This window comes from Aquila chrysaetos, chromosome 16 (assembly GCF_900496995.4).
Source record: "Aquila chrysaetos chrysaetos chromosome 16, bAquChr1.4, whole genome shotgun sequence".
Classification (NCBI taxonomy): domain Eukaryota; kingdom Metazoa; phylum Chordata; class Aves; order Accipitriformes; family Accipitridae; genus Aquila; species Aquila chrysaetos.
Genome location: NC_044019.1, coordinates 4,247,849 through 4,260,748, shown reverse-complemented (window position 1 = coordinate 4,260,748; position 12,900 = coordinate 4,247,849). Strand labels below are relative to the sequence as shown.

General features: G+C 45.0%; 1 protein-coding gene across 5 annotated transcripts; it reads right to left on the bottom strand.

Annotated features, from left to right (window-relative positions):
- Positions 1 to 859: 859 nt before the first annotated feature.
- MTFR1L (mitochondrial fission regulator 1 like) lies at positions 860 to 12,838 on the bottom strand. 5 transcript variants are annotated; one of them, XM_030038941.2, is made up of 8 exons: positions 12,654 to 12,835; positions 12,333 to 12,458; positions 11,232 to 11,336; positions 10,414 to 10,523; positions 9,390 to 9,601; positions 6,067 to 6,379; positions 3,352 to 3,574; positions 860 to 1,911 (listed from the first exon to the last, which is right to left on the bottom strand). In XM_030038941.2, exons 2-7 carry the CDS (start codon positions 12,345 to 12,347, stop codon positions 3,400 to 3,402), a joined length of 930 nt encoding a protein of 309 aa, XP_029894801.1. In that variant the 5' UTR covers positions 12,348 to 12,458; positions 12,654 to 12,835; the 3' UTR covers positions 860 to 1,911; positions 3,352 to 3,399. The 5 variants fall into 5 exon arrangements, with proteins under 5 accessions (XP_029894801.1, XP_029894800.1, XP_029894803.1 ...); XM_030038940.2 differs by having other exon boundaries at positions 3,370 to 3,574; positions 12,654 to 12,834; XM_030038943.2 differs by lacking the exon at positions 11,232 to 11,336 and having other exon boundaries at positions 3,370 to 3,574; positions 12,654 to 12,838.
- Positions 12,839 to 12,900: the final 62 nt, after the last annotated feature.

Genomic DNA, 12,900 nt, shown 5'->3' with positions numbered 1-12,900 from the left:
CAGTGGTACTTCCCCTACACGGCTTGTTCAACATAATCCCCTGCTTTTGGATACACAGGGTTTTGGATGGGCATGCTTTAGATATTGTATCTGTTTTAAAGTGCAGGGACCAGCTGCTCAGAAACCCCAGGGGTCACAAGCAGCAGACAGCAGAGTCCATCTGTGACCATGATCACCCTCCAGAACAACAACCTGCTTTGTCAGCAGCAACCACCCAGTTCTTTACTCTTTTTTGTTGTTGTTTTTTAGATGTTGAGTATTAACACTGTAAGCGTGGCCATCTGAGATAGCTTTACTTTCCCATTGGGCCTGAATTTCAGTACAATAGATGCAACTGGAGTTATGTCACAGTCCAGAAGTTAATTGTGCTGGTAAGCTCTTACATCCAGCCTGCACATGGAGCACATTCCCAGGAAGAGGGACTCTTGCTTAGAGCTCCATCTGCTCTGTAGGCAGGTGTATTCCCACCACATCCTTATGCAGAGGAGCCTTATTGGGACAGGGAGAATGATCACATCATCCAGTGGCTCTTGGTGTGCATCTGAGAAGGGAAGAGCTCTATCAACTCCCTATAAAACTGATTAAGTCTTAAATTTCTGCTCTCACTCACTGGGTGCCCAGAGGTAATATAAGCCTCTTCTCTCAATTCTAAGGTAGGGATGATGATTTAATTTTTCAAGGGCTAAGGGCCTGGTGGATTAAGAAAATCCTTGGCATCTGAGTGCATTTGTCTGTAGCACCATCAGCCAGTGCTGTAGCAGCTGAAATTCCATACACACCCAAAACCTCCCCCAGATACAAGCACCACTGCTGACATGCTTGGACATCTGCATGTTAATAAGATCAAGGACAACCATTGTCTTATTAAGGCTCCATTTTATATAAAGGAAAAAAATCATACTTTAAATACAACCATGAGGAACATTGCAGAGAATGTGTAGCTGAAGGAAACCTCTTCAGTTAGTGAGAACTGTAGCCATAGACAATGCCAAGTTCCTTCTTCCCTTTTCTCAGATGACAGCTCTTGTGGTGGGTGCTTGATTCTTAGCATTGGTGTTCAATAAATAGACTTTTTGAATGCTAAATAAAATACATTATCTGAATACAAGGACTATTAATGAAACATTAAATTACTGGCAAGAAATTAAGGCCATTCTGTCATGCAACTGTGGGGATAATTTGTGAGTTAAGAAATACCCAGGGCATACCAAAACCCGCCAGCATCCCTCAGATGTGACTGAGTGGTTTGATCATTGACTGCAGTTTCATCCTACCACTGGGTCAGACAGTTATTGGGAAGACGTCTTTTACCACTGTGGTTCAACAACCTCCTAAACACTGAAGACCTGGAAGCATTAATTAGCTTATTCTCAGTAGCTCTGTACCATACTCAGAACAGAGAAAGAATGGGATGTTTGACATCCGTTTATACTGGCAATGGTAACTAGTTATATTGTAACAAGGCCGTTAGAAGTTAATGCTTAATTTGAACCTAAGGAAAATTGTAGGTCAAAAGAACGTCATCCAGCAGCACGCATTGCACTCTTTAGAAGATCCTTATCAATAATCAACATCAAAATACAGGTGGAAAAGAATTTCCATCATCTTAAAAAGTTTTTTCTTAAATGTAACAATACATGGAAAACACATCAAATCCGTAGGGTCTTTCCTAAGTAAGTGTCCAGTGCAGAAACCATTTCTAATTAATAAAAGAGGCAAAAGGCTCAATCCTTAGGAAGGCAGCTACTGTGGAGAAAATTTTGGGAGCATAACACTTTTGCTTACAGAGTTTAGTGACAGTAACATCATTTCTCCTTCAGGGCCAGATCTTCATCCTTGAGGGCAAATTTTCTTCTCAGAACTTCTGCTATAAGAACGGCCGGGTCTTCCTCCTTCATTGAAGTTCGGTTTCTATATGGAAGACAAAAGCCCAGTGTATTAGTAAAGAGCAGTGTCAAAATTGATGCTTTACAGCTCTGGTTAGAATTTTTTCATTATTTTTCTGCAGCCTTTATCATCAGCTTTTGTCACAAGTGGAGAAGGTGCAAGAACACCACCACAAAACAAGAAAAGGCAGCTAAAAATTCAGGCCTTTCATGTTGGCTTAGAAAATCTGGAGCTCATTTTGTGGATCAAAATGTATCCTGAAAATCTCAGCATCAACACTCTTTATAATTCAACTGTGTTAATAACAAGTAAAATAAAGCTTCATTAAATTATTTACAGCCTATGTCCCCTCAATATAAATCTACAAGTGGTATGGTGTTCGAGTTGAAGTCCTGGAAGTATTTTTTTTTTCATTAATTTTGCTATACAATGGATATATGCTTTCATATTTAAATATAGGTAATTACAGGTGTTTTAAAGGAGGGCTGGTATACATTTCCCTCCGCTGAGCTACTGCACATGACCTTTTTCTGTAGCATTCTGTCATCAAACCATCCTGCCTCAACTTCCAACAAGTGCAGACAAGCAGTTAGCATTAGAAGCGTTAGTGAGCCTGTTTTACAGGAAGCCAAAACCCAGTTCTTTTTCCTCAGGTATCATGAATTGCTCACTAAGGTTTTGTTTAGAACCTGTACTAATAATTTCAGAGCTTAACTTGGGTTTGTTTTTTTTTTTTTAATAGCTGAAGTCCTCCTTTGGTCAGAAAACATTATGGGTGTTTTAAGCATTCCTAAAAGAAAAAATCCGCACAGAGTATTTCCGTATGTGGTCGGGAGGGGCTTGTTCTTCCAAATTAACACTGAAGGCTTTTGGTAAGCTGTGCAAGATGCCATTGAGCATCTTGCACCGGTAACCTGTAGCACAACGTCAGATTTCTGTCTGATGCAAGTTCTTAATTTACAGTTGTATAAATGCATCACTATTTAAAAGATGCCTTTGTAGCCAGAAGCATGCCTTTCACTTCATCCAGACAGAGCCCTTCCTTCTGAAAAGGGTGCAGAGAGAGACCACAGTACAGGGTCTGGAGCCCTCCCCAAACCCTTCCTTCCACACGGGCAAACCTGAGAATTCAGTTACCCCAGTATCCATCAGCTGCCTCCGAAGAGGGACAGGGGGAAACCGGAGCAGCCAGAGGCGGAGGCGACGCTAAAAACAATGAGGAGAGACAGCACTGACCCAGCCTCAAGCTGTGCCGATCACAAGGATGAGCGAAGAGACAGATAACCCACCTAGGAACCTCTCCTACCAAAGGGTACAAGTGTCCTACAGCGAGGCACAACCAGCAGCAGACCATGGAGCACCAGCGTTCACCTTCAGTGTCTCAGCCCTTTATAGCCACTCGAAGGGCCAAGGAAATAATCATGGAAAAATGAAGTTGTTCAGTGCCGTAACAGTAGTACTTACAAGTCAAAGTGTACTCACAGTCCAAGCAGCTCCTCACGCTACCTGTCTTTAACCCCACACTGAGCGCACGGCCCAGCAGGCACACCACTCAGCCACTCCCCTCGCAGAGGGCATCACAGACACTTTAACAGGCTCTATTTCACATTTGTTGAAACATGCACATTTCTGCAAGCGTTTCTCACTCATTCCTGAAGCTTCCAAGGTTGTGTTTAAGCACCAAGTCCTAAACAGGGGCATCAGAGAAGCATCTATGTAGTTATCTCGTTAAGCATCATTTGGTACCTTCATCCACTTAAAGAGTACATGATCCTTTTAAGTGTTATAAGTGCTGCACACCTACACTAGCACAACTGCTCTGCGTAACCCAAGGGCACGTCCACAACGTGAGTACAGCTGCAGAAGCACAGGGCTGCTCTCACAACTGCATCGGCACTGGAGAATTGTGTCTAGGAATTAAACCTCATCAAGTAATGAACAGCAGTAATTTATTTAATGTAATTTTTCAACCACCTGTGATTCTTCAAACAGCTTTAAGCTGTAGTAACCATATCCAAAAACATCACTGTTGCACATAGGAGGCAAGTTAGAGGCTGAGATAGATAAACAGACGAGAGGAAAACAGTTTGGCTCCAGCAAGAAACAGTCTCAAGCTTTTCTGTTAAAATGTTCCTAGCCTTGACGCAAGTAGCAACAGCAGAAGCAGCAAGTGTGACCCAGCTCCCGGCGAATCGGTCAAGCTGTCGCAAGGGGAGAAAGGTCCTGGTGACTCGGTTCTTTTGCTCACTCCGTACCCCAGCCAGGAGGGATATGGCAGCTATCCCCTTCCCCCCAAGTATTCTACAGTACAAAATCCTTGCTCTCCCCCATCTCCTGTAACATTAAAAAGAATCAAGGCTGTTGGTAAATCCTTCCTTTGTGCACAAGCCATCTCTTCCTCCCACTCATTCGCACACCTTCTCTCCCAGAGTAACAGCAAGATCAAACACCTTCATTATTAGTTGTTCTCATACATTCTGTTGAGGAAATTGAAGTCAAATTGTGACCCATTATATTGCAACGTTCCCTGTCACCTACATGCTGCTTTTCACAGCCTTCCTCCCAGTCAGCACTTGGCTCCTTGTGATTTGGCCAGTGCTGGCAGGAGCCTTGTTGGCATATCCAGGCGTGGATAAGAAATGCCTTGGGTTTCCCTACCATAATCTGTATTTGTACAAGTCTTTTTTCCCCTAAATAATGCACATTTCCCTGTATTCATCTGGCACAGATGGTGGCAGTTTTCTTACCCTAAAAAGTCTGCTTCCACAGGAGGCTGACATACCAGTCTGCACTAATTACAAGATTGATAATTACATTGTTACATGTAAATGCTTAGTCCTAGAGGTACACGTTTCTAATAAAGTTAAAACATTGCATGTCACAACATGAAGCACCTGCAAGCTTTTCTGGATTTAACAGAGCCCATGAATGACCATTAGAACAGCAGTTAGTTATACTCTTAACAGGGAAGTTACCTAAAGACTAACCCAAACCCCTCCTGAGCCAATGTGGCCGAGTCGCGCACAACAGCAGGTATTTTTCTTGAGAATTCTCTCTCCCTTTTGCCTAATAATTCAGAATTATTTTTGGATGCTCAAAGCACTGCTTTGCAACAGACAGGAAGAAAGAAGAGGAGCGATTCATCTGTGGTCCATGAATTCTGCTTACCCCCAAGAAAGATTACAGGCATTTATATAAAGCAAGTAAGTGTTTAAAATTTGAGTAATATTTAACACTTAGGAAAACAAAAGCAAAAGGGTATGCAGTGTGAATTATGGATGTGTAATACCGTACTGACATTCTGGATGCAAGCTGAACGTACTTCTCTCATTTGACTATGTAATTTTTTCCGTGCTGAGAATTTAATTTCTTTTAAACTGAATTAGGCATAGAAATTGTGAACAGCCATCACACAACATGTTATTTTTGGCCAGGAATCTTACTCACACAACATAATGGCTGGATAGATCTTTGGGCTGAAAAATGTGGAAACTGAACTTTATCACTGTGATTTCACATGTAAAAGGAAGGCAGTACAGCTAACATTAAAGAATCTACTGCATCAGCTGGGCAGAATCCTGCCTCAGCCATGCAGCAGCTGGCATGTCAGCAGCTTGAGGTGTTCTCATGATCAATGTGTAAACTCGTCATGAGACGAGTGAAAACTCTGCCCACGCTCAGAGCTGGGCCAGATGCAAAAGTTGAGAAGCTGAAAAGCTCCGTGTGTTAATTCCTGTACGTGCCATGCTGAAAAAGCTGCTGAGCTTCCCAACCGCTTGGGTCTGCAAGATGGTCTAAGCACCAGCACCTGGAAGCACTGCAAGCAGAGACAGCAGTGCAGCTCTCACTCTGAAAGTTGCCAATACATACAGTTCTGGTTTTCATCAGGGCAAACACAAGCTTTTTTTCAGGTGAACAAGCTGAAACAGCCAAACGTCATGCTAATCGGTTTGAGTTCCTCTCTATTGCTTTTTATCCAGGCAGGTAAGCCATCAATAAAAAAACCCCAGAAACGTTAAGCGTTAGCAAGTTCTACTATACACAGGTATTTCCCTCCCTGTGAATCATGAATATAGAGCAGCACCAACAAGCAGTGAATGCAATGTCCAGTGTCTACAATGATCTGACAGACAAAAAAAAGAGATAAAATAAAATCAAGAGAGTTCAGGAAGCACTTACAAGTCTTTGCTCTGCTTCATCCTATGAATGTCTTTAAGAATGCCCATCATGTCTGCAAAACTGCTGGCCTTCGAAAGAGACACAGAATCTTCCTCGTCAGGATCCTTTGGTTCTGGTTTACAACACTCGGAGGTTGTAGAACAAAGCATGGAGACTGACGGGAGCTCGGGGCTTTCGAGTTCTGCCTCCTCCTCTGTGATATCGCTAATGACAAAGGAAGTTGTAGATTGGAAAGAGGGTCCAAAACAAGGTAAAGGAGAAGATGCATTTGAACTTCCTGGAGATAATAAGTCAGGTGTTAATGAAGCAGAAGCTGAAAAAGAAAACAATATAGGTGGAGAGATAAACTAATACCAAACCACATAGGTACTTTTTTCCCCAAAACAACAGAATATAAGAGGCATCATCAGTCAGCCTCCCCCATGCTATAAGAAAACAAATTCATCATATTCTGTCACCCTCCATGTCCACTCTGCTTCCTGCGACACCGTGTTGCAACACAAGACCTTCTCCAGTACCTTTTATCCCACCAACCCCCTTATGTATCTCTACTCCTTTCACGCCCATCACCATATCACCCCTCCAGTTCAAACATTGCACTCTGTCCCTGCAGAAGTCAGGTAATATTTACTTTTTCCATTTTTACAGATAAGAAATGGAGGAGCAGAGGTTTAGCTGCTGCTCAGGGTCACAGAGGGAGCCTGTGTCAGAATGTAGGTCTTAATTGTCTCAACTTCCCTCCTCTTTTTCTTCATCACCTTGAGAACTGCTTGCCTTTCTTTTCCTTTCAGGCTCCTTCCCCCATAACTATTACACCTGGTGAGAATGCAGAGCCGGTTCAGGAGCTCCAGCGTTTTGCGCTAAACGGTCACAGCAATTCACTCTGTGACTGCAGGCATTTTGACCTGTTTTGCTCTCCATCACCATCTGTAAAATGAGAATAGCACCCACGTATTCCACAGGGAAGATGGGATTTATTTGTTCATGCTTTAAAGTGCAGTAGGGATAAGAACAGCTATAAAAATTCCGAGTGTTATTAAGTGAAAATGAGTTAGATATTTCCAGTGTGAAACACTAAGGGAAAACACCAAAAACCCAGAAAAATGCTTAGTGCACATCTCCTTGAAAGAACCTTCCTGTATTGAAAACAAACTGTACCTAAAAAAAAAGCACTAATGCCCTTCGCCTCAAGAGTAAACTTGTAGATAGTTATCAATTTCCAATTAAGGGATTTCTCTAACAGTATATAATAAAGCAGATTGCACAATATTTCTTTTTTGACATCAATCTTTCCAAAATAAGCCTGCTAAATAGTTATCTCCTTCATCAGATTACCAAGCTACAGCTAGGCCCTAAATCACAGCTCCCCATTATTGACTTAGAGGACGCGAAGTCAATACGAACTGTTCTCAAAATGCCAGCTGATAACAACCAGGCACATTGCTGAGTAGAGAGGGAGAGAAAAAGGTATTAAATGATTAAATCATTTTTCTCCCATTTGGATCTCTAATTTTCCTCGTTATTACTCTCCTTGAATTAAAATGGACTTTTCTAGCACACAGCTTGAGCAACTGTAGAGCTGAGACAACACTTAGAAGGAAAAAAAAAAAATCACAGAACTTCCCCTGTTCTTTATTCCTATTCGTTTGTTCCTCTGATCTTGCATGAAGAAGAAAGAGGACACACGCAGCCTCTCTGAAGGGGACATCTGCGGTGCCTTGTTTTACGCTTATTCCCTGCAGAGTTGAGGGTAATGTGGCTCCCTCACCCCCAGAGCGGCTTCATTTTACCATGCTGCTGTAAGAGTCAAGTGGGATACATGATCCTGTGTACTGTGACAGGACCAAAGATGATAAGAAACACCAGCACAAGGAGATGGGTACTCTGTGAGTGTGCGTGGATCATCAGAAATACCTAATCTCATCTAAATGCAACTTTGCATGCTAAAACCATCCCATATATTCTCATGTGGCGGCACATATGTTTATATTATCGGTATCAAGTAGATTCTTAAGAGCCCATTGACCACCCCACAGAACTGAAAAAGAACCCCAAATCTCTCATGTAGAAACCAGATTTCAGCTAAATCAAACACCACAACTCTGTTTCACGTTCAAATGTGTTTATGGCTCGTGGATAGCTGGACTAAATATACACAGCCATTAAAGCTGCAAGTCCCTCGGGGCTACAATAATCAGACAACCACGTCGTCTTTCGCAGATCATGAGAGATTTGGTCTCCTGCGTGCACCATGCAGTGCAGCACAAAATAGCAATCTGGGAATTAAAAAATATTTTCTTTCAGATGTAGGATAAGGAAGGTTTCATCAGCCACTATTACCCATTATAAACAGGAATTAACCTGCCTGATACCATTCCAAGTGTGGCAAATCCTGGTTTTTGGTTTGCCTTTTTTTTTTTTTAGGTAATGGGAAGAATTATAGGACCTTCTTTCCCCTGGAAAGCAGCCATAATACAGCTGTCGCCTTGGTTACTGGCAAAAGCATTCTGCATACAAGAAACGCAGCTTTTACGAAAAACTGTCTTCAAGAAGGACTAAATTCCTTTAGTTTGCAAAACTGTTCAATGTTTTTGAGTTGGGAGATCGACAACTCTGCCTTCGGAACACTCCATAAATAGACACCAACGTATTTCTATCTTACTAGTTTCCACATTCTAAACCAGCCACTGTTGCAGCAAGACTTGTAGAACCACTTGGATTTGGATCCTACCAAATACCATCATATTTTCAGAGCTGAGGAAAAACCATGAAAGGAAGAGAAGTAAAAAGTCTTTCCTCACAGTTCAGCTTTGTGGCTAAAACATGGCTATTAATTGCACACAATTTTACTAAAAAAAAGAAATAAATAGTTCAGCTAGGCTTTTTCCCAAATACCTTATTTGCTACAGAAACGGCACTGTCGTTTTCGTAACAGAAACAAACACTAACATCTCACTCCTACCCAAATCAAAATGCAACCCGCACACTCCTGGCCGACTTGGAGCAGGAATGGCAATAATACACCAAATGTTTTAATGAAGCAAGGTGCTTGAGATGAGAGTCGGCCTCTGGATCAAATGCAGTCACAAAGCAGCACTTGGTATTTCTTAAAAACAAGCAGGGCTCCTCCAGTGAAACAGATGTGAACACCTAAACACAGAACCAGCACTGAGCTGACACCAAAGACAGCGTCCCACCAACGGGAGCCACAGCTCTGCTGGAAAAACAACAGGCAAGTCTGCTCTGTGTGGAGGAAATAACATGGTTCACTAATTCAGCTCTTCTCGTTCAAAAAAAAAAAAAAAAGCTCATTATATTCCTACCTGACTCTGCAGCCACTATTTTAGCTATCTGACTCCGAAGGTGACTCAGCTCATCCTGGAGCTCTGTTGTTCGGCTCAGGGCTGGTAAACCAGGTTTCTTCAAGGCGAGCAGCTTCTCCTCCTGCTTCCTCAGGTTGGGGACTGAAGCATTTCGCTGTATAACAGTGAAGGGACTCGGCTTCCACTTGTGCTTCAGCGGGCGAGTGTCACTTCTACAGGACAAAAACCTGTTGGTCATTTACAAGGTCCAGACCCCTCCGTGACAACAATGCTCAGCAACGCTCTGCCTCCACCTCAGGACAGCAGAAGACTTCAACACAATTAATTAAGCCTCTGCACCGCTATGCTGTATGTACCACTGTATGTACCGCTGTTTAGATGCGCTGTGCTGCTGTATGTGCTCTCTCTGCATTAAAGGAACAGAAAGCCTGTCACAGAAGTCATGACCCAACAGCACAAGATGTGGTGAGAGGACACAGGGACAGAAGTCTGGGTGTGCTCACATGGTTTCAAGTCATTTCTCTGCTGGTAACTGTGTCTCAATGCCAGGCAGAGCACTGGGTGCACATGGGAAATGTCACCCATTAACTTTTGCCTCTGATTTCAAAGGCCATTTTATCTTTCAGAAGCTACCCATTACTATTGCCCTGCTTTAAGGAAATTCAACTGACCAGAACCAAACTCCTGGGTGTAGAACATTTCAATCCTGGGAGAACTCAACTCTTCAACTTTCTAACCAGAAAATACCACGAATCAGGGGGGTTACTCTGCACAGATCTTTCAGTAAGTAAAATATGGCACAGCATAGGCTCTTAGCAGTTCCTACAGGAATTCCTCTCATGGTCCTTTGTCCAATTTTTTGTTGCTCCTGTCTCTTGGGAAAAATGTATTTCAACAAGCACCATATCAGACCTTGAGAGGACTGGAAGTTGTGACCATGTGAACATCCAGCGTCCAGCCTACACTGTGCAAAATAAACCAGTGTATAAAAGTAAGGACCAGCAGCCACAAAGAGGAAACCAACCTGACTCTGGCATATGTTTCTTCATCATCTGCTGCTATCCACACAATGTCTGCCAAGGTGGGGACTGGAGGGACATCATTTAAATAGAGCTCCGAAACATTTGGTAGAACCTAAAAAGAAAGCTACATTAAGGAGACAGTGGTCCTGTCTCCTGAAGCCACCCCAGATGTGCTGTACCGGCTGTCAGAGCCTTTCTCCCCTGCACCAGGTCTGCAGCTGCATCTGTCAGATATGCGACAGCAACACCATTCGGCTCACGGAAACGTAGCGCTTGCATGCGTCAGCTTCTGCACGTGTTCCTGGGCGTGTTGGTGTGTTACTGTGCTCTGCGAGACTGAACAGCAAGGCAGCAAAGGGATACTTGATACAGCTTAGCATGCTGCCAAGGCCACGTGCAACACTTCGCCACTACACGTCCCAGCACTGTCCTTGAGCTTAAACAGTGACGTAAGCGTTTCCATAAACCCTGTTTTACTGTTTAGGAAACACAGGCCCAGAGGGCAGGGGGCTTGCTGGAGGTCACACAACAAAGCACTGGTTCAGCAACTCCATGTTTCTGTCTCCTCTAGCTTGCTAACCCAGTCCACAGACCCTATTTCAGGAGGTATTTTCCTCAAGCTGCCAATGATCACTTACAAGAACAGAATTTCCAAAAAAAGAAATAAAACCCTCTTAACTATACAGCTACATGAGTTTTGTGAATACAGCTCTGCAGACACATGCGGTTGACAGAACAGCAGCTTGTGACAGCGCCTTGCCTTGCTCTGGAGCAGCAGCTTCCTATACGTGATCACCAGATCCCTTATGAATCTGCTTACCTCAAAGGTTGCTCTGGGACAGGGTTTTAAAGGGAGGTTTGACCCGATCCTCCTGACAACGCTGCGTGCTGAGCCATGGGGTTTGTTCTGCCAGATGGGGATCGTCTACAAGAATCCATGTGATATCGTTAATAGTTTGAGTCAGTTGCCCTTCTTAAAATTTATGAAATTGGAAACTGTGCTATACAATCAACTCAAGAGCTCTGATCTCTGACTTTTTATTTGTTGAGTGGTACTTTTAATTGGGAACCTGCTAATAACTGAGGTTATTAGCTCATTCCATAAAACGGTGTTTCAGCTGAAAGTCAGCCAGTTACTTAAGGAGCATTTTAAACACGGGTGGAGTATTTTCAGGACTGAAAACTAAAAGCACTCAGTAACAGACATTGAGCTCCAAAAGAAAACATGCCAAAAGGAGGAAAACAGCATCACATGAGGGGCCCAGGAGAAAAATTAAATCAGAAGAAAGTCTCGTTTAAAGGAACACTCTCGCTTCCACATGGTCTTTAATACAAGCAGCACTGATAAGACTGTAAACGTTTTTTGGATGACGGCAAAATGACAAGTGTACTCAATGCCTATGCCAGCTGAGGGCCGATGAGAGGATGTTTTCAGCCTTAGAGCGTGTTTTCAGAAACAGCGAACGTTTTAGTGATCTCTGGATGCTTCTGAATTGGATTCAAAAGGTGAAGTGCTCTGTCTGCCCCTCTGCCAGTTTTACGGCCGTCACAAGCTCTCGTGACAGGAGGGAGCACAGGACTCGGGACAGCGAACACCACAATGACAAACCGGAATCCAAACAGGTTACATCGCTCAGTCCACCAACAAATCCATTCATGGATTTATCGCTGGGATTTGTTATGCACGCAATGCCTGAACGTTGGTCTTAAGCAGTTACATTTTAAATTCCTGAGGTGTATTTTAAACTGAATCTCCGAGCTGGGAGCGCACTGACTGCTGTGACGGCCCTCTGGCTACCGGCCACGGGAGAGCTTGGGGTGGGGAAAGGGCCCGGGAGGGGAAGGGGGTCCGCGGGTGGTGGTGAAGGGTCCCGGGTGCCCGCCGGTAGCGGGAGGCGTTTCGGGCGGCCGTTACACTTACGGAGTCCGCTGCCATCTCCGGCTCTGGCGGTGGCCGCCGGGGCGGGCTCAGCGCTGGGTGCTGCGGCTCCCGCGGGCGCGGACCGGGCTCATCTTACCCCGCTCCCCGCCGCGCTGGCGCTTCTCACTGGAAGACAGAAGCGACTCGCTGCGGGCACTGCCGGGGCCGGCCCAGGCCCACACGGAGCCCCCGGGGCCGAGCCAGGCGCCCCTCCCCGCCACCCCCGCGGCCAGCAGCGAGCCCCCGTCCCTCGGCCGGTAGCCGGGGGCGCGACCAGCCCCGCTCCCGCCCGCTGCCATCTCCGCGGGGCCCCGCCGGTACCTGAGGGACGGCGGTGCAGCAGGGCCCCGCTGCCGGCCCCTCCGCCGCCATTACCCGGAAGCAGAACCCGCCCCCCGCGTTTCCGCCACCGCCGCCCGCGCATGCGCCGGGACCCCCGGAGAAGGAGGGGGCGGCTGTAATGGCGCCCTGAGGGGCGTAATGGCGGCGTGAGGGACCCCGCTCCATGCTCACACCGAGCCATTCCCGCCGCCCCCGTCCCCACCCAAAGCCGGCCCCGCTGTCGTTC